Here is a 23,527-nt window from a genome sequence, read left to right as displayed (position 1 = left end):
CATATTGAAAAAAGAATGCATTTTCTTTCATTTATTTGTTTATTTATCCCCACCTGCAGAAAAAAGTTCTTGGAGTTAAAAAGAAACTCCCTTCCAGCAAGAGAAAACTAAGCCTCACACATATTTCTTTTAATTCTTCTCACCTTTGACATTGGCAATGTTTGTTGTCGTTGTTGTTGCTAAGCATTGGAAATGTAAGTTTAGGGTCATTTAGTCATAAGATTAGTCAAGGACTGCTATTTTATTGTATTTCTGTACGGATATAACAAAACATCTCAAAACTTAGGGAGATAATGAAATGCACTAGGTTAGAGGTTAAGTGTTGGGCTTAAAATTGAATTCTTGCTGTTAGATTTATTTGATGGTTGCACAAATTCCAATATGTAGTTTCAGTGATCCATGTTTGAAGTATCCTGAGGAACAATCAAAGATCCAGTAAGTAAGCAGAATGAAAAAGAATCTTTCCTCCTAGTGGAACTTACATTTTGGTGTAAGTTAAATCCTAAATATTTCCATCTAAACAGAATAGCTCGTCCATTGGTAAGGCAACAAGTATAAAGGCAGATTACAAACATCCAACTTAAAAAGGACTCACCTTTAGGAAAGGACGAGACAACAGGAAGTGAGAGAAATCTGCCCTTTGGAAGGGAAATTACCCCCTGAAAGAGTTGTCAAAGGGGTCTTCATTCAAGCTTTCTTGCCAATCTTTGTTTCCACAACAAGCCAACTTTTTCAAAATCCAGTTATCACGAAGACAGAAAGCGAGGAGACATCTTCTGAACGGGGCATAGAAGAAAATCAAATACCACAGGGGTATTAACTCTTCCCTATGCTGCCCAAAGGTACAAAGTCACACTTAAGTCACACTTAAAAATTGCACCTGTTTTGATGTAAGAACAAACCTACAGAACCCTATCTTGTTTGTAACTTGGGGTCTGCCTGTACTTTAGTTAATGAATTTAATGTTTTTTCTGGGCATTAAGTGCCAGAGACAGAGAGAATATGAAAGAATAGTAGATGTTCCTATATCACAAAAGAGGATGGCAGGTTAACATGTTCCAGCAAACATGTTTTCTCAATGACAACAAGCATGTTCATGTTCATCTATGAGATGTGGAGGGAGTCTGGGCCAACAGTTTCCTAATGATGACTCATAAATTGCGCCAATCAATTTCATAACTCTGTGGACTTCTCTTGTGCACTTTTGATCCAAATCCGAATCCTAGTCCTGAATGCCTTTGACAAATGAGATAGGAAACGTAAGGGATGGGCAACCTTCTTGGTCTATGCCATCTCCTTGGATATCCTTGGACCACACACATACTGCCAAAATGAAACAAAATGGAGACACAAGTAAAGAAGAAAAACTGGAAATGACTGGAAATCTACTCTTGTTTGGAAAACAGAGTTTTTGGGGACTTGGAGCAAGAGGTTCAAATTATAAAAAAGGAGATTCCATCTGAACATTAGGAAGAACTTCCTGACTGTAAGAACTTTTCAGTGGTGGAACTCTCTGCCTCGGAGTGTGGTGGAAGCTCCTTCCTTGGAGGCTTTTAAACAGAGGCTGGATGGCCATTTGTCAGGAGTGCTTTGGTTGTGCTTTTCCTGCATGTCAGGGGGTTGGACTGGGTGGCCCAAGTGGTTCCTTCCAACTCTACTGTTTTATGATTCTATGATTTATTATTCTATGATTATGTTAAAACACTGTAAGGGACGAGGCTGCAACTTATTTAAAGGAGAAAATGTTGGTCCTGGCCCAACAGCCATCCTTTTCTTTTCTAGCTTAGACTATAGAGCCAAGATGTTTTAATACTGTCTATACATGTTCCTTGACACATATTTTCCAGGTTATTGATATCTTTGTTATAATTTCTCTTTCTCAGTCGAGACCATTTTGTTCTGACTCTTCATTGGTGCATCCTTTAGGAAAGATCTGCATGTGAAAGTCTCTATTTACATAGCATAGGCAAAGCAAGTGAGATTTTACTGTCTCTGTTTGCTTTTTTGAAGGATCCACAAAATGATTAAGGTTTCAGTTCTGTATTATAATATTATTCTATATACTAGTATTTCTCAAACTAGAGGTCTGGACCTATGGAGGAGGAGTTGTGAGGCGGGTTCAGAGGGGTCACCAAACACCAGTATTTTCTGTTGGACATGGGGGTTCCATGTGGGAAGTTTGGCCCAATTTTATCGTTGGTGGGGTTCAAGGGGTTCTTATATTGTAGGTGAACTGTAAATCCCAGCAACTACAATTTCCAGATATCAAGTCCTATTTTCCCCAATCTCCATCAGTGTTCAAATTGGGGCATATTGAGTTTTTATGCCAAGTTTGGTCCAGATTCATTATTAGTTGAGTCCACAGTGCTCTCAGGATGTAGGTGAACTACAACTCCTAAACTCAAGGCCAATGCCCACCAAACCCTTCCAGTACTTCCTTTTGGTCATGGGAGTTCTGTGTGCCAAGTTTGGTTGAATTGCATCGTTGGTGGAGTTCAGAAAGCTCTTTGATTGTAGGTGAACTATAAATTCCAGCAACTACAACTTCCATATGACAAAATCAATGAGTGAATGAAAATACACCCTGCATATTAGATATTTACATTACGATTCATAACAGTAGCAAAATGACAGTTATGAAGTAGCAACGAAAATAATTTTATGGCGGGGGGTTACCACAACATGAGGAACTGTATTAAGGGGTCACAGCATTAGGAAAGTTGAGAACCACTGCTATATACAATTGACAGAGTACACTCAACTCATTACATTTCAAAAGATGTACTGCTGCACCAAACAGTGGAAATTCTATGCAAGCCTATTGGAAAGTAACCAACCACCCACTGAAGTTACTTTTGAGTAAATATTCATACAATTGTGCTGTTGGGCAACAGGCCTCGACACAGGTACAATCACTTCAGTTCAGTGCAATTATTTTCAGGCTAGAGGAACAAGATGTATGACTTTAATGAGTTGGCATAAGATCACACATTTCTAATCAAAGTTGACTGTAAAATCATTACTACATAAAAAAAGAAAATCACTCATTTATTTTATAATGAATTCTTACATTCAAATGCAATAATGTGGCATTTTCAAAACAACATTATATTTTTAAAGGTAAGCCATTGCCACCTAGTGTTGAACACTAATATTTTCTTTTTAAAATATTAAGGGTATCTTATCTAGACTTTAGAAATAAATTGCATATTGTACAATACAATTGGAATATCTATTTGAATTGCTCTTAATCAGTAATTATTTTTGAAGAGGAAAATAGATCTTGGACATAGGACCTAAGTCTAAGCATGAAATTCATGTATGTTTCATATATACCTTATATACATAGCCTGAAGATAAATGTATACAATGTTTTCATAATTTTGTGCATGATGCAACATGTGTGTACATTGTACCATTAGAAAGAAAAGGTGCCACCGTCTCAGCTACCCATGTAGACAATTTTTATTTAGAACTATTTTGGATTTTGCAGTTCTGGATAAGGGATGCACAACATGTACTACTCTTTTTTCACAACTGCAAATGAAGAACACAAAGAAATAAATCCAATTCAAATTATGCAGTATAAACAAATCTTATGTTTGTGAGTTTGTGGTTTGTGTGCTGGCTAATTAACTTCATAATGGTTTTCTTATTGCTGGCATCTGCGTGTTGCTTCACTAATTCTAACTATGTATTGTGTAGGGGTTTTCCTCCCGAAGGGCAGATGGCTGCAATTGCCGTAGGAGAATCATTGTTTTCAATTATGACTAGTTTGTCAGCTGTGCAACATCCATGCCTGAAAGATGACATTTTAAAAATAAATCATTTAAATGATTTATTTATTGGCAGGGAGAAGTGCAGAAAAGTCCCAGTGTCTTTCATCCATATATTTAACTATTGAGACACGTTGCAGGGTCTGTCCTGTTCCATGCATATGGAAAAGTTTTCATTAAGCAATGGGGCACATTAGAATCACAAGAATGTAAGCATTATAGTTATAAAGTCACAAGATAGGAAAATAAGAATGGTAGTGTTGGATCAGATGAAAAAACTATCTAGTCTAGTGGTTCTCAACCTGTGGGTCCCCAGGTGTAGTGGCCTACAACTCCCAGAAATCTCAGCCAGTTTACCAGCTGTTAAGATTTCTGGGAGTTGAAGGCCAAAGCATCTGGGGACCCACAGGTTGAGAACCACTGATCTAGTCCAATGTTTTGCTCCAACAGAATCAAAACAGATTTGTGCCTGGAGCTCACCAGCAGGATATGAGTGGTAGGCTGGGTCTACACAGCCATATAATCTGGTTTCTGAATCCAGATTATTTGCTTTGAACTGGATGATATGAGTCTACACTTTCATATAATCCAGTTCAAAGCAGATAATCTGGATTCAGAATCCAGATTATATGGCAGTGTAGATGGGGCCCCAGAAGGCGGTAGGAAAAGAAAAACATCTTTACAGATGGATAGGTTCAATCAAAAACGCTGCAGCCCTGAATTTGAAAGCTCTTATAACAGGGTGACTTGTGAGTTTCTCATTCACAGGGTCACCATACATCAAATCCGTCTTGATGGCAATTAACAATGAAAAACAATGCTCATCATTTACCCTAGCAACTAGTTTTGAGATACATACCATCTCTAATCATTTTTCTCCAGATATGAGGATTACTGCCAGGTCTGTAAGCTGCCTTGAGTCCCTTCGGGTGAGAAAGGCCGGATATAAATGATGTAAATAAATACATACATACATACATACATACATACATACATACTGGAGACAGGGTATCCTCCAAAGTGGCCCACACCAAATGCCAACAGTTTCATTACTAAAGGATCAAGTGAGACAGATCCGAATGTCCTGGTATAGCAGACAAATCTTTTGTTTTCAGACTGATGTCATCTGTGCTCTTTTTGGTCCATTCTCAGTTAGAGGCTTGATGACATTGAAGAATTCCATGATGTTTAGTATAATTCCTCTATCAAACGGATTGAAGAATTTTCCTTGATGGTTCAGAAGATAAGTACATTTAGCAGGTTTCAGACATTCTGTGGTAGTTAAGTTGACTGCAGCCATGTAAACCTTTATAAGTAAAATAGGTGTATTAACTTTCAGGGTTTCAAAGTGATTTGCACTGCTACTCTGAGCATTATCACAAGCCATGTTACACCAAATAAGATCAATGAGGCGACATGCCAACCAGCTAAACTGTGAAATGATGAATTTTTTGTATGTACAGATACTGTGAGACCTCAGTAGGTGTTTCTTTTGACGACAGATGACCCTTATTTGAGGTCTGAAGAGTTTGTCCCTGATCAGAGTGGCTGATGTCCCTTATTATAAGAGATGTTTCTTTTTTGAAGGATGGAAAGCTATACTATTTATATAGACTGACTAGAATGCCAAAAATCTTGCATTTTTAATGTGGGGCTTTCATAAAAACAGAGATGTGTATATCCTATACTTTATGAATGCAGACACCATGAATTTTGACTGTCCTATATTGCTGTTTTGAAATCATGTATCAATGGCAGGGAAAATATATATAAGCAAATGCACAACTGAATGCACAACTGAGTATGAACTACTGCCAATATCAAAAAGATAGATGGATACAAATTGGCTAGGAATCTGTATCTACATACTGTATGCATATATGCAGCTTTGTTTCCATGACATTGAACTAAATGTGGATGTTGCATTTCTCTAAGGGAATTTATGAATAAGATGCCAATAGGATTCCAATCCAAAAAAACTTAACTTTTCCAGTACTTTCCTAATTTTTTACACTTCCCTGAGGAAGCATGATTCTGTAACATTGGGATTCACGAGGATCATTCCCCATTTAAATAATGCATCATATTTCTATATATGATATCTTGTCTTTTTGGTTTCTGCTTATGTATCTAACGTGACTTGATTCTGTTCTGAGTCACCCTAGTCCTTGTGGAGAGGGGGCGGGGTATAAATAAAGATGATGATGATGATGATGATGATGATGATTATTATTATTATTATTGTGAATTCCATTGTTTGAATGATTATACCTCCATATATGAGAATGCACATATCATGAAATCTTTCCAAGAAGAGATTCAGATTTTCAACATCTTCTGGAGATTCCCTGCAGAAGGCCTTTTTGTTGTTGTTTATTTCTGTAGTGCATTAAAAGTCCATATCACTTTACAGTAAAACAACTGTGCAACTGAATTGTGTTTCCAGTACAGTCTCCCGTGGCTTTATATGTTTTATGGTTTGTATTTGTACTCTTGGCGGTATTTAATATCTCACTTCAAGCAGTCATTAGAAATGCACTAAAATCCCACTGAGTAATCAATATTTAATGTTACGATTTCCAGGAAAGAAACAGTAGAGGGCATTAGTGTTTCTATCTAAATTCAGCTCCTGGTACCACCTTTTAATATCCTGTGTTACTGATAAAAAGGAAAGACCCTTGTTTTCATGACAAAGCCAGTGAAGTGAGTGAATGTGAATTTTAAACATTTAATTCATTATAAATAGTCAAGTTTATTGGCCATATATAAAAATGCCATGTAAAGACACCCATAATGGTATGTGCAAATGTTGTCTGCATTTCAAACTAAGCAATTTCTTCTCTGCATCTTTACATATCTCCACAAGAGGGCATAACAGAATTCAAAATAATAGTAATTAAAATGTCTTTTAATTTCAACTTACAAAATTCACTTACACACATTGATGTCATGATTGCTGAAATCACTGCAATGATGCAAAGAAAGAGAAATCCAGTCCCAATGAAAATGCTACGTCCCATGACATGAAACCAGTTCCAGCACAGATTTATCCCAGATAGAGAGTTCAGGCACATAGTAGCGAGGAAACCTACAAAATATGGCCTAGAATAAAATAAAACGAAAACTAAGAAAGGTTCTTACAAGATATAAACGGATGACATTATAGCCTTTATGGAGATGAGTCAACATTGACTACTCAGTCAGTTTTAATCATGAATTTTAAACTTGCATCTTGAGTTCACTATATTTTAATCTTTGTTCTGTGTATTTTAATATATTTATGAGTATTTGTAGAAATATGCTTCAATATGTGTACAGTAGAGTCTCACTTATCCAACGTAAACGGGCTGGCAGAATGTTGGATAAGCGAATATGTTGGATAATAAGGAGGGATTAAGGAAAAGCCTATTAAACATCAAATTAGGTTATGATTTTACAAATTAAGCACCAAAGGATCATGTTTAACAACAAACTTGACAGAAAAAGTAGTTCAATAGGCAGTAATGCTATGTAGTAATTACTGTATTTATGAATTTAGCACCAAAACATCACAATGTATTGAAAACATTGACTACAAAAATGCATTGACTACTAAATGGCTGACTGCGTTGAATAATCCAGAATGTTGGATAAGCGAATGTTGGATAAGTGAGACTCTACTGTATTTTATATAATGTTTATGATGTTTATTTGTTTTAGCTATGTTTTAACCTGCTTTGAGCCACAAGGAGAGGTAGGTAAGATATACATTTATTATTATTACTATTCCCTGCTATCTTGCATGGGCAGAGTATTTTATTATATGGGGTACTTGCAAATCTCTCATGGAGCAGATCAGACAGGAGCACATTACAACTTGCTTTGGAAAAAAGGCAATGGTATTTGGCCATCGTCAAGTTCTTTAAATAGTTTGCTGCATGGAAAGGCCCAACATCATGTAGGGACAGGGCCCACGGGAGCAGGATACATAAGAACAAGAGCGCAGCTCACAAAAGGCAATATCCCATTGCTACTACTACTACTACTACTACTATTAGACATCCTTTTGTAAATCCAGATGATGCATCAATTTATACTATTGGATAAACACAGATGTCTATTCTAAACAACGTAATGAGCTATACAAAACACAATAATGGTTCAAAACATAAGTAGTACACAATATGTATATTAGAGCATCATATACATATTACATTCACAGAATTAATGCTCAGTCCTTTGGTATATAACCCAAAAGTATCTAACTCAGTATTATAAATCAAACAAAATGATATAAGTCTCTGCAGTCCTAAAAGGATTAGATTGGCTTAAAGGCAAGCTGGTTCAGAGTCTCTGCAGTTCTGGAAGGATTCCTCAGGACTCCACAGGTTTTGAAACAACAGTAAAGCCAAGGAGACAGAGTCAATATTGATGTAGATCCTGAGTAGCTGGTTATTGCCTGGAGTAGGTGGTAATATATCCGTTTACGCCGTTTACAACTGGTTCCTGGGTTTTATCCCAGTTTCGGTAACCCTTCTTCTGGTAAGCGGCAAATGTTTTATTATTTCTTTATTGATGGCTCTGCTTCAGGTATTATGTTTGCAGTATCAATATGCTGCTGTGGATTTTGTGGTGCACCACAAAATCCACAGCAGCATATTGATACTGCAAACATAATGATACAGTTGTAAACGGCGTAAACTGATATATTACCACCTACTCCAGAAAAGGCAGAAACAAAATCCCAACTTCTGAATATATGATTTGACAGTTGATATGTTTCTTCTACTATCATTTTGTTTATTGATACAGTAGTTTAAGACACTCTGATATATTTGATTTATAAAATTTATGAGTACTGTCTTTTAATAATAATGTCATCATACTTTAGCCATGAATAAATGACTAAGGATTAGTAAGTAAGACAAAGAAGTTTTTATATGGTATAAACACAGCACCATATTGTACCTGTTCCTGTATCCCACATTGTTGTAGATAAAAGGGCAGTAATGATCAAAGCCAGCCACACAGCGGTTGACAATATGACAATGTTTTGCTCGGAGAGGCTTCACAAGATGGCATCTATGACACAGTCTGCTCAACAAGACTTTGCCCTCTTCCCAACAATTAAGAGAATCCACCTTAAAAAATAATATCCAGGACAGAATACAAAATTAATGACTGAACTGGACAGAATTGATGTGATGTTTTTCTTTATGCACTTTGTCTCTGGAAAGCAGCGTCAGTTCTGAAAACCCTGCTGTTCTTGCTTCCACTGTAATATCTGAAGATGAACTTACATTATGCATGGCAAATGCCACAGGAAGAACAATAAACTGCTATTTCCAAAACTGGAAGAATAAAAACACTGAATCTGCTTGTGCGAACTGATCAGAGCACAAGATATGGCTACCTCCCTATTCTCTCTACTGACCCTTATGAAAATTATTAGGTATGTTTCCTATGATTTCTAACACACTTGGCATTCATACGAATTGCTATTTCAAAAACAAAACAACCCAGAAGCAAATAATCTTAAAGATAATGTAAAATTAAAACCAGAACATTTCCTTTTGGGGACTTATTGATGAACAGTTGGAAAAGAGTTATGAGACATTAATTTAACATATGACCGCAGCAGCAAGATTGCTATATGCACAAAGATGGAAGAATTTAATATTGCATACCAAGGGGGAATGGCTGTTGAAATTGACTGATTTAGCTGAAATGAGTAAATAATAGATTTTAATTTGAGAAAAACAGTTTGAGACGCTTAAAAAGGTTTGAAAATGTTTCACAATTTTTGCAGAAATAAGAACATTACTTGATAATGTTTGGTTTTGGCAATAATTAGGTTTGGATTACCAGGAAACGTGTACAATGTGGTTTTGGAAAGAGAGGTATCAATATATTATAGTATATATAGGCAGGCATATAACAACAATATGCATAACTGTTGAAAAAAGTTAGAAGACAATACCTTTTTTCTTTGTTTTTTTCTATATCTTTCTACTCTCTCTTTTCTTTTTTTTTCCTTTCTTTCAAACATTTTATTTTTATATGAAAGCTAATAATAAAAGTTATTTAAAAACCCAAACAACCCAACCCAAAACCTACAAAGGGGAGGGATGTAAGAAGAACAATTTTTTCCTTTCAGCAAAACTCAGTGCCTATTCCATTTTTTCTTGGTTTCGTACACACAGCCGCATGTATTCTGTATGTCACTCTCACAGCACAGTAACAGTGACAGCAACAAGAGTAGTTGAGGGAAAATCGCCTCCCTTTTAAAGAAATCTACAAAATACAAAGGTTGTTTTTGCACACAACTTTCTACACTTATTCGTCTTGATCTGGGCAGGCTAATTCTTGTCAGATGGTGGAACTATAGTAGCAAATTTTACTGAATTTTGGCAAGAAATAATAATAAAAAGATATTAGCAGTTCTATCTTTTAAAAAAAATAATGTTTATTGATGAATGGTACAAAGAGCCCACAATCTATTTGCAAAGTTCCCAACTCCACATTTCATTAAGTTCTTAAAACTAGAAAAATCATGTCATATTTTTCCTATTGTTGTTAGTGTGAGATATAAAGATTTGGATTTTTAAAGTGAAATTTAGTTTCTTTTTGGAATCCAGATTTCCAAATTGCCAGACTATGGTCCAAACTAGCTCTTGTGGCTGGTGCATTCTCCTGTTCTGGACCATGATATTTCCGCCCAAAATAACATAAAATTGCTATGCTCTTTAGTAGTTTTTAGTCAAGACTGCTTAGACACATTTAAAAAAGTCAATCACCCAGTATTATAGTATATATCGTTATACATGTGTGATCAGGAACATATTTCATTGAGATGAATTGGATTACCCAAAGGTAAGTGTACACAGTATTGCCAGGTTCTAGATTCTCCTTTTCCTGATTGTTTAGCTCCCAGATCATCTTTTTTGCTAGCTGTGTCCATTATAATACATACGATTTTGATTTAATTTTATTATATTAAGTTAAGCAAAACTAATTCAATTCTGTGTGTGGACGTTACAAAGGAATGGGTTTCATGCAAAAGAGGATGAACAAGTGGGATCAAATGTATAAGAAATGTACCTGTCTCATGACCATGTAATATTCATCTGTGTCTCGAGGGAGGAAACCTGGACTCATTATTGAAGCTCTTAAGAAGAAAAACCACATCAGTGCATTGCCGAGGAGGAAGGTCACATGAATATACCACAATGTATTAAATGATAATGGTATGATCTGTGCAATGAAAATATATCAATGTCATCATTTTGATGCAGAAGACAGGTAAAAGACATAATCTGATGCTCGATCTAGAATGGTGTGGGCAACTCCATGGGCCATATTTCTAACCTTGAGATCCTCTAGGACAGGCATGGGCAAACTAAGGTCCGGGGGAAGGATGCAACCCCCCGAGCACTTACCTTAGGTCCTCCTAAGGTCCTGTCCTCTTGGCAGAATGACACGGTGGTCCTTATGCCAAAAAGATGGGTGAGGAAGGCACGTAGCAACCGAGAGCCCTCTGAAGCGCTCTTAGCTACTGTGTATCTCACCCTCCTACCCAGAATAAGGATGAGTGGCCCCATCATTATGCCAGGAGGACAACTCAAGGAAGACATGTGGTGTTTAAGAGTCCTCCTGAGCACTCTCAGTCACCACCTGTATTGTCTGAGGATTGGGGGAGGAGGATTGGGGCAGTCACCACATGTCCTGCCTTCCTCCTGGCATAAGGATGTGGCAAACAGACCTGTCCTTATGCTGGGAGAACAACCTGAGGATGACCCAGGCCCTGCTCTGTCCCCTCCTGCCTCTGCCCTCTCTGGGGTCCTACCCCTCACAGGCTCTCCCCGTCGAGTGTGTGAATGGTCCCCTCCCGCCTGGCCCAGTCCGGCCTTCTCAGTCGGCTCCACAATGCAGCCCCAAGGCAAAAAGGTTTGCCCATGCCTGCTCTAGAAGCTGCAAAAAATGCCAAAGTGTGTGTGTGTGTAGTAACACTCGACACATGACAGACAGACACACAAACAGATGGCCTAGCGTGTTCATTACTGAGCAGCTGGTTTAATATGTAAGACTTAAGAAAGTAGAACTGGGTGGGCCAATTGGCTTGGGACTCATTCCTTCCCAGTTTCCTTCTCTTGACAAAACTAGTGATAGGAAGCAAAAGCAGCAATCTGGGACTCAGAGCTGGTCTACAATATCTAAAAAAGTTGCCCACCTTTGCCAATTATTAACGTTGAGTCCACACATAAAAACAAATGTTATATCTATTGCTTCATGTAGACATTGAACAACCACCTTCAAAACAAGGATTTAATAATATACTATTTTTGAAGTAAGTTGAAGTGGCTGTGAACTGCATCAGCATAACTTTCCTAGCAATATCTTTATGAAAGAGCCATGTGGGCATGGCAATTTATAGAATTCCTTCTGCATCAGTACTTCCAGTAGTTACATAATTCAGTCTCCCTTTCATGATCCCTTTCTACATATAGTACTGGAACAGCAAGGTATCGAATGAAAAGGAAGTAGCTTTCATAATGTTGCTATATTGATATGTGTATTGACCTGTAGTTGTCATATCCGATCAAAGCAGCAAAAGCACCACCACATTGAGTGACATGTGATGAAGTAAGACTAATCAGGCTATTGTTTGTGGGCAGAAAGGTGGAGAATTTTAAGAGAAAGGATTAGAAATATAACTTAGGAAAACAATTGAACCAAGAGGCTATGGAGAGGGACAAGGTAACTAGAATAAAGGAAAATAAACACAAGATTAGTAATGCATTTCTGTTTCTGTGGCAACTTCTCATTTTTTCATTGGCAAAGATTTTTAAATTTGGGGTTTTGTGAGAAATGGGACTACAGTTGGCCCTCCACATTTGCAAATTTGACTTTAGCAAATTTGATCATTCATGGAGTTGATTAAAATCTCTAGGAATCCATAGATCCTTCATTGCGACTATATGATTAACATCCAGCTGGAGAAACTAGATATTCCTAGAGTGATGTTGTCTTATGGAAAATAATAGCAATTGTATTATTTTCTGGATTTTCACTTTTGTGGGGATCTCGTGTCCCTAAGCTCAGCAAATATGAGGTCTGACTGTACTAAAGAAATTAAAATATATATCAAAACGGTAAAGATGTAAAAGTGGTTCCTTTTGATCCTACTACAAAATACAATGAAATTCAATAATGTAAACTGTGTCAATATATTCTTATAACAACTCCTGTCTGTCTGTCTGTCTATCTATCTACACTAGACTCTCAGTTAACTGGAATTTAAGCATGTGTGATGTTTGACCATGACTAAAAGAAGCTTTTAGAAGATGACTGTCTCTTAACTTAATTATATGCTATTGATGAAACGCAACCCTCTGATGTCATGCTAAAAAATACAGTACTATTAAGTGAGATTGGTTACATTTCACTGAGTGAAACTACTGAGTGAGTAGAGATCAAACCCTCTCAAGATTTCTTTTCCGATACCCCTTTCTTCTCTAGAAAGCAAGAGAAATTGCCTATAATCTGGGATGCTGGCCAAGAAACACTTGATATAGACTGGCCTGAAATAATCATTTTGTATATTATTATTCAGAATTGATTCAGCTGTATGATTATAATACTCAAAACAATAACTTCCTAGCCAAGTGATGTTACTTTAGTGCAGTTTTACAGAAACCAATGGACTTTGTTTTTTAGTCATTCTATAAGGATCAGGGTTTAATGGTATAGTTCATGTCTTTTTCTCTCTACAAATGTATGGGTAGCTCTGGACTACATCTATAGTAATTTATATTTCTCTGTGTTCTTAAATAAGGTCTTACCCAAAAGAGATAGGTTGGGTAACCCCAGAGCAGCGTACAGCCGTAAAAGAAAAGGATAGCCGTCTTTGATTCACCATGAGCGTTAAACATCCATGTTCTGAAAAATAAAACAAAACAGGATTAAAAAAAACAAGGACAACAGGCCAAAGTGTCCCAATATGCAAAACTATAGTAATGAAACACAATTTCTGTTTTAGCAAAAGGCCATGGAAAAGGACCATAATTTTTAGACAAAATAAAATTAAAATCCAGCAATCTGCATTTATCAAAAAAAAAGCTGCTTCTTGCTACAAAACTATTCAAATATGTGTGATTTCATTTTGGTTTCTTCACCTTTTGTTACGTGCATAATCATTCAAGCATGCCAATGAAGCAGGAATGGGAAACCGTGACTCTCCAGATATTTTTGGATTGCAGCTTCCATCATTCTTTGCCTGAATTGCAAGAGCTAATAGAAGCTGAAGCCTCTGGAGCTCCACATATCTTAACTCATGCTTTACATTTTTCAGGACTAGAAATTTGGATGCATGCTCTTAAAACCAAAGACTCTTGGTCCAAGTCACACTTCCTTCTTGTTTACATGGGATGATGGGGAGAGAAGGAGAGAAATGAGGAAATTTAAGATGACTTTTTCCCTCACATGCTGTCTGGAGCAACAGTGGCTATTTACATCTTTGAAAAAATTGCTTGTTAAGTGCATTCATATAATAACTGTCCCATCCAATTTGACCCATAGATTCCCCTCTTTCTTTGCCACCAAATGGCTAGTGTTATGTCCTACCTAGGCAGGTCTAGTTTGTCCTTGAGTTGTACAAAATAAGCTGAGAACCTGGGAATATGGTGGATCTACATTTCCCATAGAAATTTTTACATTTTGAATGAATGAATGTGAACTGTTCTTACCTCCAGTTCAGTGACAGGCTTGTTGGTTGCATGTCTGGAAATATATTTTTGAAATAATGTTGCTGCAAGATTGATAGCGATGTGGTTCCATCTGCATCTTCAAAACCTAGAACTATTCCATTCTAAACAAGAAAGCCAAAGAGAGGAAGATATAATAATAATAATAATAATAATAATAATAATAATAGTTTATTATTATTATTTTAATATTTCCATTAAGTAGATAGTTTTAGGCCAGGGAACCTTGGAAACATGATTTCATTTTTTCAATGCTTGAATTTGCCTCATGATATTAAGATACCATATGTTTGTGCATATATATTCATCTCAAAGCAGCAGTTCTGAGATATCCTTCCTCTTACGCACTGGACTGTTACAATCTTAAAATAAATGACTCTTTTTTACTTTGTTCGGGATGTTTCATTATATTGTGTTACTTTTGCTTCCTGGTTTTTTCCCCCTGTGCTTTAAAGTTGCCTGGCAATTTAAAGTGGTCCCATGAACTTAATCAGATTTTCTTATGCAAAGAATTTTGCCAATTCCTTCCTAGGACCTTCCTACAGGACCTTGCATTCTTTGGCAGCCTTCCATTTAAGGACTAACCAGAGCTGACCCTGCAACAACATCCAGTTGTATGGATTCCATAGCACAACTTACTAGTAGCTGCTTCTACACAAACAGACAAATGATGGCTAATAAGTATATGTGGGAAAACACCTTGTTTATTGACCAGAGCACACATGTGATGCCAGTTTCAACACACATGTTGGAAAGTTGTATGTGTATACTCAGTCAAATGGACAAGTATCAGCAACACATGCTAATAACACATTAAAGATGTGTATAGAGTTCATGTAGTTCATTTATCCAGAAATTATATTCATTAAGGACATATGGTATGTCAAGGCTCAGTTATCAATTGAGATTACTGCTTATAGACCAAATGGATATTTTACATAATTGAATGATATATAATATACATGATCCCTTGATGTTCCTTTTGTTCTTCGTCCCATGTTTTTACATGCAGAGGTCTGCAAATTTTGATGCGGACTGTAAGAACAGTTCATGGCTGGGTGGTCATGGTGGTCACGTCATCATTTTGGGGGGAGTTCTTTCTACTGAGACCATGAGCTGCCCTAACAACATTCACATGAGTCACAATTTGTTCTCAATGCACGTGCTACCCACAATATGGGGAGATGTGCAGTCTAATCCTTGATGTAACTCTGATGACTAGAAAGCATTAGAGATCAGAGTGGCATTGAAAGGAGCTCTTCATCTTACCTGTCTCAAGAGAAATGTGAAACATGATTTTGACTTCATGCTGGGCTTGTATGTCTCACCGCCCCACATTAAAGTACTTACTTTGGTCAGCTGGGAGGGGACTTTGGCTCTCCCTCAGTGTCTCCCTTCAAATATAGTTGCTAAGTATACTTGAAGGGGAGCTAATAATAATATCCAATGCTTAACTCAATGGGTCATTAATGTGTCACAGTCCATTCAGACATATAAATGAATGATGACTCCTTGTATTTCTATTTAATAGCAGTTAGTATTATTTTGTATAGTTAATACTCTTTAGTTTGTATAGCCCATGTGATTTATGCACCCAGATAATTTATTTCCCTCTTCTATATATTGTCATCTGGGCACAATATATACATTTAGATTTCTTTCTGCTTTCCCTTTAATCTTTTAATCTCTCTTCATAATCTCTTAATATTTCCTAGTGATTAATCTCCAGTCACAGCACACCCACCCCTTTCTCCCTACACTTGAAAAGACAGCTAGGCTCTGTAACTAATAGATCATTTAGTTTATGCTTGTAAGGCCATTATAATGAAATATAATCACTGTGTTTTACCCTTTGAAAACACAGGGATTTTATTCTAGTTTGCCTGTTAATATTACTTGTGGAGTCATAAAGGCTTTTCTAGGATATTAGACATACTGTATATGTGTATGTGTGTGTGTGTGTGTGTGTGTGTGTATAGTTTCTTTCCTGCACTTACCTTACCATCATAGACATGAAAAGGTCGTGGAAATTGTACTGCTTTCAGATGGTTTGGCTGGAAAAAAAATTCTATGCACTTTCCAAATAGCTCTCACTGAACTGATTATTTTTGTGCACAGAGAACAATAATTATAACCATGAAAGGAAGAGTACGTCAAGGCATGTATATTCTAAAATTATTGCAAAACACTGTGACTTGAGCTACATTTTAGAACATCATCCTATTTTAAACTTGAAAATCTTTATTGCTATTCATTCCCTGGCATTTGGGTCATTCTGTTCCTTGGCTTACTAAGATAGCAGCAGCAGCAGAAAGAGTGCCTTGCATGGGTCCTTTCACTCTATGCAGCATACATATACAGTAATTTCATTTTAAGTGCTATGATTCCTGTAATTCTTATAGAATCATAGGATTTTCAATTTAGGGCATTTTGAATTCTCAGTCAGAGCTCAGCAAAAACCAGACCATAGGATTCTATAGGATACACTTATGGCAATTACAGTGGGCTCATAGTGGTATAATTGTGCAATGTGAAAGGTCTTCCTGTAGCTCAATGGAGTCAGTGATTGTAGAACGGCTGTCACCTATCTGTAGCTTTCTTGCCATATACTCGTAATCCACCCAGGACCTTTGAGTGTGAATGTCACGATGCTACCCATTGCAAGAATTTGAACAGAAGTCAGAAAAGGGACATATAACCTCTGTCTTGCTCTGGGAAAGGCAATACAGTGAGGGAGGCAGGGTGACACCCGTTTATGCATTGCCAGCGTGAATTTAGGCTGTTCATCTCATGATGTTTTGCTGGACTGATGACTCCATCAATTTTATACTTCTTCATAAGGATCTGAAAATTTGTGAGATCCTTAGAATTTTCTTCTAGAGGTTCCCGCACCCTGAATACCCCTCCACGCAGCAGAAGCAATGCAATCCCTCAGTACTTTCTGAGGAATTCATCATGTTACAGCTTCCAGGATTCTTCAGGATGGAACTATAGCAAGTAGTAAGAAAAAGATTTAATGATATAGTGCTGATACACCTTTACGCAAACCACTTCAATCTTTCATGGACCCAGACAATCTCAGTTCAGCAGGAAACAGTAGAGGTAGATGCGTGCAATGCCAATTAGGACTTAATCACAGGCAAGATTCCCCCCCCCCTCAGGTTTCCACACACATAAAAACAACCCATAGACAAAGCAACACGGATCTCATCATATGATGCAAGGGGGTCTCTGCTTCTCACCCATGCTGCTTCATTTGCAAACCGTCTCTGAAGTATAGGGAAATGGGGAGGACTGGAGCTGGTTAGAAAGCATCTTCTGAGTCCTGATGCATGTGGAAATGGGAGAAAGTGGGGGAAAACACATAGGATGGATTCTGTGTTGAATTGCTTCAGTGACGTGGAGTACTGGGCATTCCTATGGGCAGTCTTCTACCAAGCATTGATGGTCCATTTCTCTCCCAAAAACTGTCTTAAGAATGATGCCTCTTGTCTCCTTGAGAGTAAGGGGAGTGGGAGGGAAAGGTCCATGGTAAGAAATGGTGTCTGTCTTAAGAACAATGTTTTCTGTCTCCTCTAAGTGGATGGTTGAGCTGAGAGGAGGCGATCCTGTGTGGTGAGGGTAAGTAAATTCTTTGCCTGCTTTAGAGATGGAATTCTGGGGCCGGGCTGTGGCGCAGGCTGGTTAGCAGCCAGCTGCAATAAATCTCTCTGACAAAGAGCTCATGAGTTTGAGGTCAACCCGACAATTAAAAATAAAATATAGCCCCTGCTTGTGGTTGACCTATGCAACCCGAAAGATAGTTGCATCTATCAAGTAGGAAATTTAGGTACCACTTATATGTGGGGAGGTTAATTTACGACGCCATAAAAATCATCCAGCCACCGTTGGAATGAGGAAGTGCCGTTGCAGTGGATGATGAAACAGCTGCTCCCCCTGTGGCCGGAATCAAGCATACCCTCAGGAAGCTGGAAGCTGGAGAAGGTTTAAATTGCCTCTGCGTCTGTCTCTGTCTCTGTTCTATGTTATAGAATCATAGAATAGTAGAGTTGGAAGAGACCTCATGGCCATCTAGTCCAACCCCCCGCTAAGAAGCAGGAAATTGCATTATAGAATCATAGAATGGCACTGAATGTTTGCCTTATATGTGTACAATGTGATCCGCCCTAAGTCCCTTTCGGGGTGAGAAGAGCGGAATATAACTACTGTAAATAAATAAATAAATAAATAAATAAATGCCACGCTAAGAAGATGATTTCACATGCAAAGGATGATCCCCCGCCCCGCTTCCCCCCAGCTCTGTCTGATGAAGTCCTTAGTAGTAAATCTGCTCTGGGATTTAATTCTGACTTTGAAGGGATGAACAGGGTGCTAACTCTATCTTCCAAACAGTTTTAGAAACTTGAACAGATCCTTTACATTTCTGACTAAAGACCAGGGAGGATTCACCAGACTCATTGACATCAGATCCACCAGCCATCATTGATTGGAAGTCTAGTGATTTAAAAAGAGTGGCAATTGAGATGACATATAAGAGATGACATATATGCTTCTTTCTTTCTTTCTTTCTTTCGTTCTTAGCCACAGTGATTATGGAGCACTAATGAATGCTACCGGGACTTCCGTGTGTCTCAGCAGGAACCAAATGTGTGGAATTCTGACTCAGTATTTAATCTCAAAACAGTGTTCCAAGTGTTAGAAAAGCCAAGAAAAGCAGAAAAGATAACACAACTCTATGTGTGTGTACGCATGTGTGGAGGAGGATGTTTGTTGCTCACAAAGATCAAAACCAGAATATTTTTGGACATGAATCAAGTGGAAGCACAAGTTTGTTTGGAAAAGAAGATAACTGGAGAAAGTGTGCCACAGAAAAGGGTCAAGAGGAAGTTAAAGGAAAGGTGACTTGGGTCTAGGGTTTCTGAGAACACTGAATTTGCACATTATGGCTCACTATTAATGCAAAGAGCCATCTGCTTTATGATACACATCCGCTTGAACTGCATGTTTACAAGTCACTCAGAAATTCTTGCCAAGGCTGCTGTTTCTCTTTCCAGTTCCTTCCTTGCCTTATTTCCAGCTCGTGAACACATGGCTTGCTTTGTCCTGCTCCTCTGTGATATCCTAAACTGTCACTTGTGGCTGCTAAGAGCTGGATGTGTATGGAAGCTGTTGGCTGAAACAAGCAGCAAAGACTATTTTTTTAAATGAAACAAAGACCCTGGAGATGCCAGGAAATTAACATGACATACATCTGTGAGACAGTTTGGGGGTGATAGAGCCTGATACATATCCAGAAAACAGAGATTTGTGAACTGAAAGAGGACGTGAAAGCCCATTTACAATACATGATTATAGCACCAAATTCTATTTTAGAAGTCATAAAAGTCCTCTTTGTCTGAGAATGCTAAATGGGCATTGACAGATTTCAGCATTCCATAGAATGTTGCCATGGGTAGTTAAAATGGAAGCATAGCACTACCACTATGTAAGTAGTGTGAAAAACCAATTTAAGTGAGGATAGCACACATACTAGAAGTGCTCACAATGATACCCCACAAATTGGTGGCTACTGATCTACAGTGAGTTGCAAGGAAACTGTGTGAATGCAATAGCAATTCAGCACAGATATGATACAAATCATATTTGAATCAAAATTGACTATCTACCACATCAGATAGCTTGAGAAGATCTGACCCCCATCTATTCTGCCATATAATGCAGCTTCACAATGCAGTTTAACTGCACTGAACTGCATTACATGGCAGTATAAACTCATATAATGCAGTTCAATACAGTTAAACTGTACTATGAAACTGCATTATGTAGCAGTATAGATGGGACTTGAGTTGTCAAGGTCGAAACAGTTTAGATCAGTGGTCCTCTGGTTGGTTTGGACTTCAACTTCCAGAAATCCCAGCCAGCTTACTAGCTATTAGAAATTGTCCAAAACACCTGGAGGACCAAAGGTTAGGAATCACTGGTTTAGACAAAACAAAGCACTGGGACATTCTGCCATTCTTAGCCGCTGTAGAACATTGTGCTTAGTATCAGTGTTGATGTACTGCATTCTCATGAGTAATTTTCCAGGATGGATTCTTTGATGTGGGATACAGAGATCTTGTTATGCCAGCATTGCCAAGGAGGAGGCAGTTTATCATGAATGAAGCATATCATTCAAATTACAATTTTTAAATTCTTAGTACCTTTATCTCCAATCCTGGGTATACAGGAACTCATTGTGGTTGCTTATTTGATAACAGCATAACTGCCATTTATGGTCAAAACCATTGGTTTATCTAACCTAGTGTTGTTAGTACAGATTGGTACCATCACTCCAGGGTTTGAGACAGGATCCTTTCTTATATCTACTTGGAGATGCTACGTAGAGAAGTATAACATGGAACCTTTTGTATGCAAAGTCTGTGTTCAGCCACTGCCTGCAGATATCTAAAGTAGCTTTTACAAGGTACCAATATTACAGAAATTATCTTGTAAATTTAGCACCAAATTCAGGAAAGGTTATAGCCAGCCCTCCACATTGGCTGGGGTTGTTAAAGGCACAGGACACATCCCATGCAAAAGCGGAAAACCACAAATAACAAAATTGTTTTTTTAATCTGAGAAACATCTCTCCTAGAATCTCTAGCTTCTCCAGCATATCCCTGCAGTCAGTTTCTGATGGAAGTTAATAACAGATTCATACTGGAGGACCTAGAGATTCCTAGAGAGAATATTTTAATCAAATCTGTAAATCATATTCGGAAAAGTCAAGTTCACAAATGTAGAGGGTCGACTGTACATCACATTGCCTGTATTGGTAAACCCATGAGAAACAGGCCCAGACAGAACTAACAATTCATTTTCCATAATGTCTTAAAACAACAAAATATCATTATTGCAGCTTACTGTCATAGGTCTGAATTCAAAATATGAATAGAAAAGCAAGTTTATCCCTTTTCAATCAATAAAAAATACCCCAACTTCCTTTTAAAAAAAAGAAATAGAAATTAAGAATAGAATGCAAACCCTGAGATTTATTTGTTTTAAAGGTGTAATTATACAAGCAAACATTACAAAATTGTAATATTTAATCCACAATTAAAAGCTTTCCCTGTCTGTTTGCCAGTGTGTTATAATTTGGATTATAATTATAAGTAAAAAAAAACCCCTGATTCCTGACGAATGAGTGTTATTAGGTATTTCTTATTATAAGGGACGTTTCTCATTTGAGGATTGAAAAGCTTGTCCCTTATAGGACTGGCAGATATCTCTTATTGTAAGAGATGTCCCCATTTGAAGGTCAGGAAGCTTTACCTTTTACATAGACTGAAAAAAAGCCAAAAATCCAGAAATTATGAATGTGAAAAATGTATGAATGTGAGCAATATGTTAATTTAACAGAGAAACACATGGCTAGCTGAAGTGTATACTTTCATTTAGTATTTAAGTAGATCAAATACTTATTAATAGCTCCTTCGTAGCTGTCAGCTCTGCATGACTTTCACTTATTGCTATATTGAAAACCAGATAACACTATATCTGACACTCTGGTTTTGCAGATTCAAAATCCATGAAGAGATAAAGATAGATGAGCATTTTAACCAGGCAGTCACTTTTCATGACCATAAACTGGGTTCCCCCCTCTGAATATTTCTCAGCTGTCATAATATTAACACTGGGAACTTTAGGAAGACAGCATTATAACCCAAGGTGTTTGCTGTGTATCTTCGATGTGGATCTTACTCACCCTTGTCCGACTGGCTAGAATGTTTTCATATGAGGTTTCCTGGTGAAAAGTTTGTAGCTTCATTTGCAGATCTGCCAGGTTCAAGAGATTAGAATGACAAACTGCAGCGTCAGAGCAGGACTCTTGTTTGGTGGCAGATGATGCCATCTGCTGGCACCATGCCGCCCTCTGGCACCAATGCTTCAGTTCATGGGTGCAATCCCAAAGTAGCATTCCAATCCTGCTTTCTTGAGTTGAACATATGTCGTTAGTATTTTGTTGTTTATTTGCAATGTTGTCTCTTAGATTTGCTTCCACATAGCTGAATAATATCCTACATTATCTGCTTCAAACTGGAATATATGGCAGTATGAACTCGGATATCTCAGTTCAAAGCAGATATTTTGGGATTTTCTGCTTTGATATTCTGTGTTATATGGCTATGTGGAAGGGCCCAAAGTTTAAGAACTTGCTTCTGTGGCTAGTATCACTGAGGCTCTTTAGCTCATGAGACGGCATGGATTCTGTGCACAAAGTGGGAATTGGAGTCTATTTGTGTAGAACACTGGGAAACAATAACAGCAGCAACAACAACTCATTTGAGTATGTGTATTCTCAATTCACCTGACCACCCCATGTATTATGAGGACTTTCTTAAGTAAGCAAAACTCGGAAGTGGTTTTGCCAGTTCTTTCCTTTGAAATATAGCCTACAGGACCTAGTGTGTATATTGTAGTTATTTGAGTGTTGGACTAGGATTCTGGAGACCAGCTCAGCTCAGTCATGGAAAGGAAACCCCATTAGATGACTTTGGTTAAATCACATTTTCTCAGTCTCAGAGGAAGGTAAAGACAGATCCCTTCTGAACAAGTCTTGCCTCTAAAGCCTATGATAGGTTCACTTTAGGATTATCATGGTTTACAAAGGCACTGGTTTGCAAAGGCACTGTGTGTTTGTGTTAATTGGAAAATGAAGTGCATGAAGCTGATTGGCTGAGCCTGCAAAGACCTGGGGATTGATCTGATAATGTTTCTGTTCTGCTGCTGCAGAACCAGTTTAGATAAGTTTTCAGTGCTGACTGGTGAATAAAGAGTGTACTCAGAGAGGCCTTGCTATTTTGAGGCGTGTTTGTTGCTGAGAAGATTTGTGGACTGAGAAAGGACTGTTTATGACTGTGAACTTTTGTAAGTGATCAGAGGGACCATTGTAGCTACTACTGTTTTTTTTTATCTCTTGGAATCAGTTAAGTTCCTTTATTTTTGTTCTGCAAACCTGAGTGGCAT

General features: G+C 37.7%; 1 protein-coding gene across 1 annotated transcript; it reads right to left on the bottom strand.

The window, feature by feature from the left end:
• On the bottom strand, positions 1-22,418 carry LOC103279038 (palmitoyltransferase ZDHHC12). The gene is made up of 7 exons (XM_062983643.1): positions 22,266-22,418; positions 14,501-14,622; positions 13,598-13,694; positions 10,857-11,009; positions 8,724-8,896; positions 6,713-6,878; positions 1-5,082 (listed from the first exon to the last, which is right to left on the bottom strand). The coding sequence occupies exons 1-7, from the start codon at positions 22,410-22,412 to the stop codon at positions 4,888-4,890; spliced, it is 1,053 nt and encodes a 350-aa protein (XP_062839713.1). The 5' UTR covers positions 22,413-22,418; the 3' UTR covers positions 1-4,887.
• Positions 22,419-23,527: the final 1,109 nt, after the last annotated feature.

Source organism: Anolis carolinensis, chromosome 5 (assembly GCF_035594765.1).
Source record: "Anolis carolinensis isolate JA03-04 chromosome 5, rAnoCar3.1.pri, whole genome shotgun sequence".
Taxonomy (NCBI): Eukaryota; Metazoa; Chordata; class Lepidosauria; order Squamata; family Dactyloidae; genus Anolis; species Anolis carolinensis.
The sequence above is the reverse complement of the archived record's forward strand: the minus strand, read 5'-3'. Positions and strand labels throughout refer to the sequence as shown.

Bases quoted from the DNA above. Each gene is read 5' to 3' on its own strand.
- LOC103279038 (XM_062983643.1), bottom strand. From the start codon at position 22,412: ATGGCATCATCTGCCACCAAACAAGAGTCCTGCTCTGACGCTGCAGTT. The intron at 11,010-13,597 runs GTAAGACCTTAT...TTCATTGCACAG, and splicing joins ACCCAACCTATCTCTTTTGG to ATCATACCATTATCATTTAA. The intron at 5,083-6,712 runs GTAAGTGAATTT...TTACTTATAAAG, and splicing joins CAATCATGACATCAATGTGT to GTTTACATGGCTGCAGTCAA.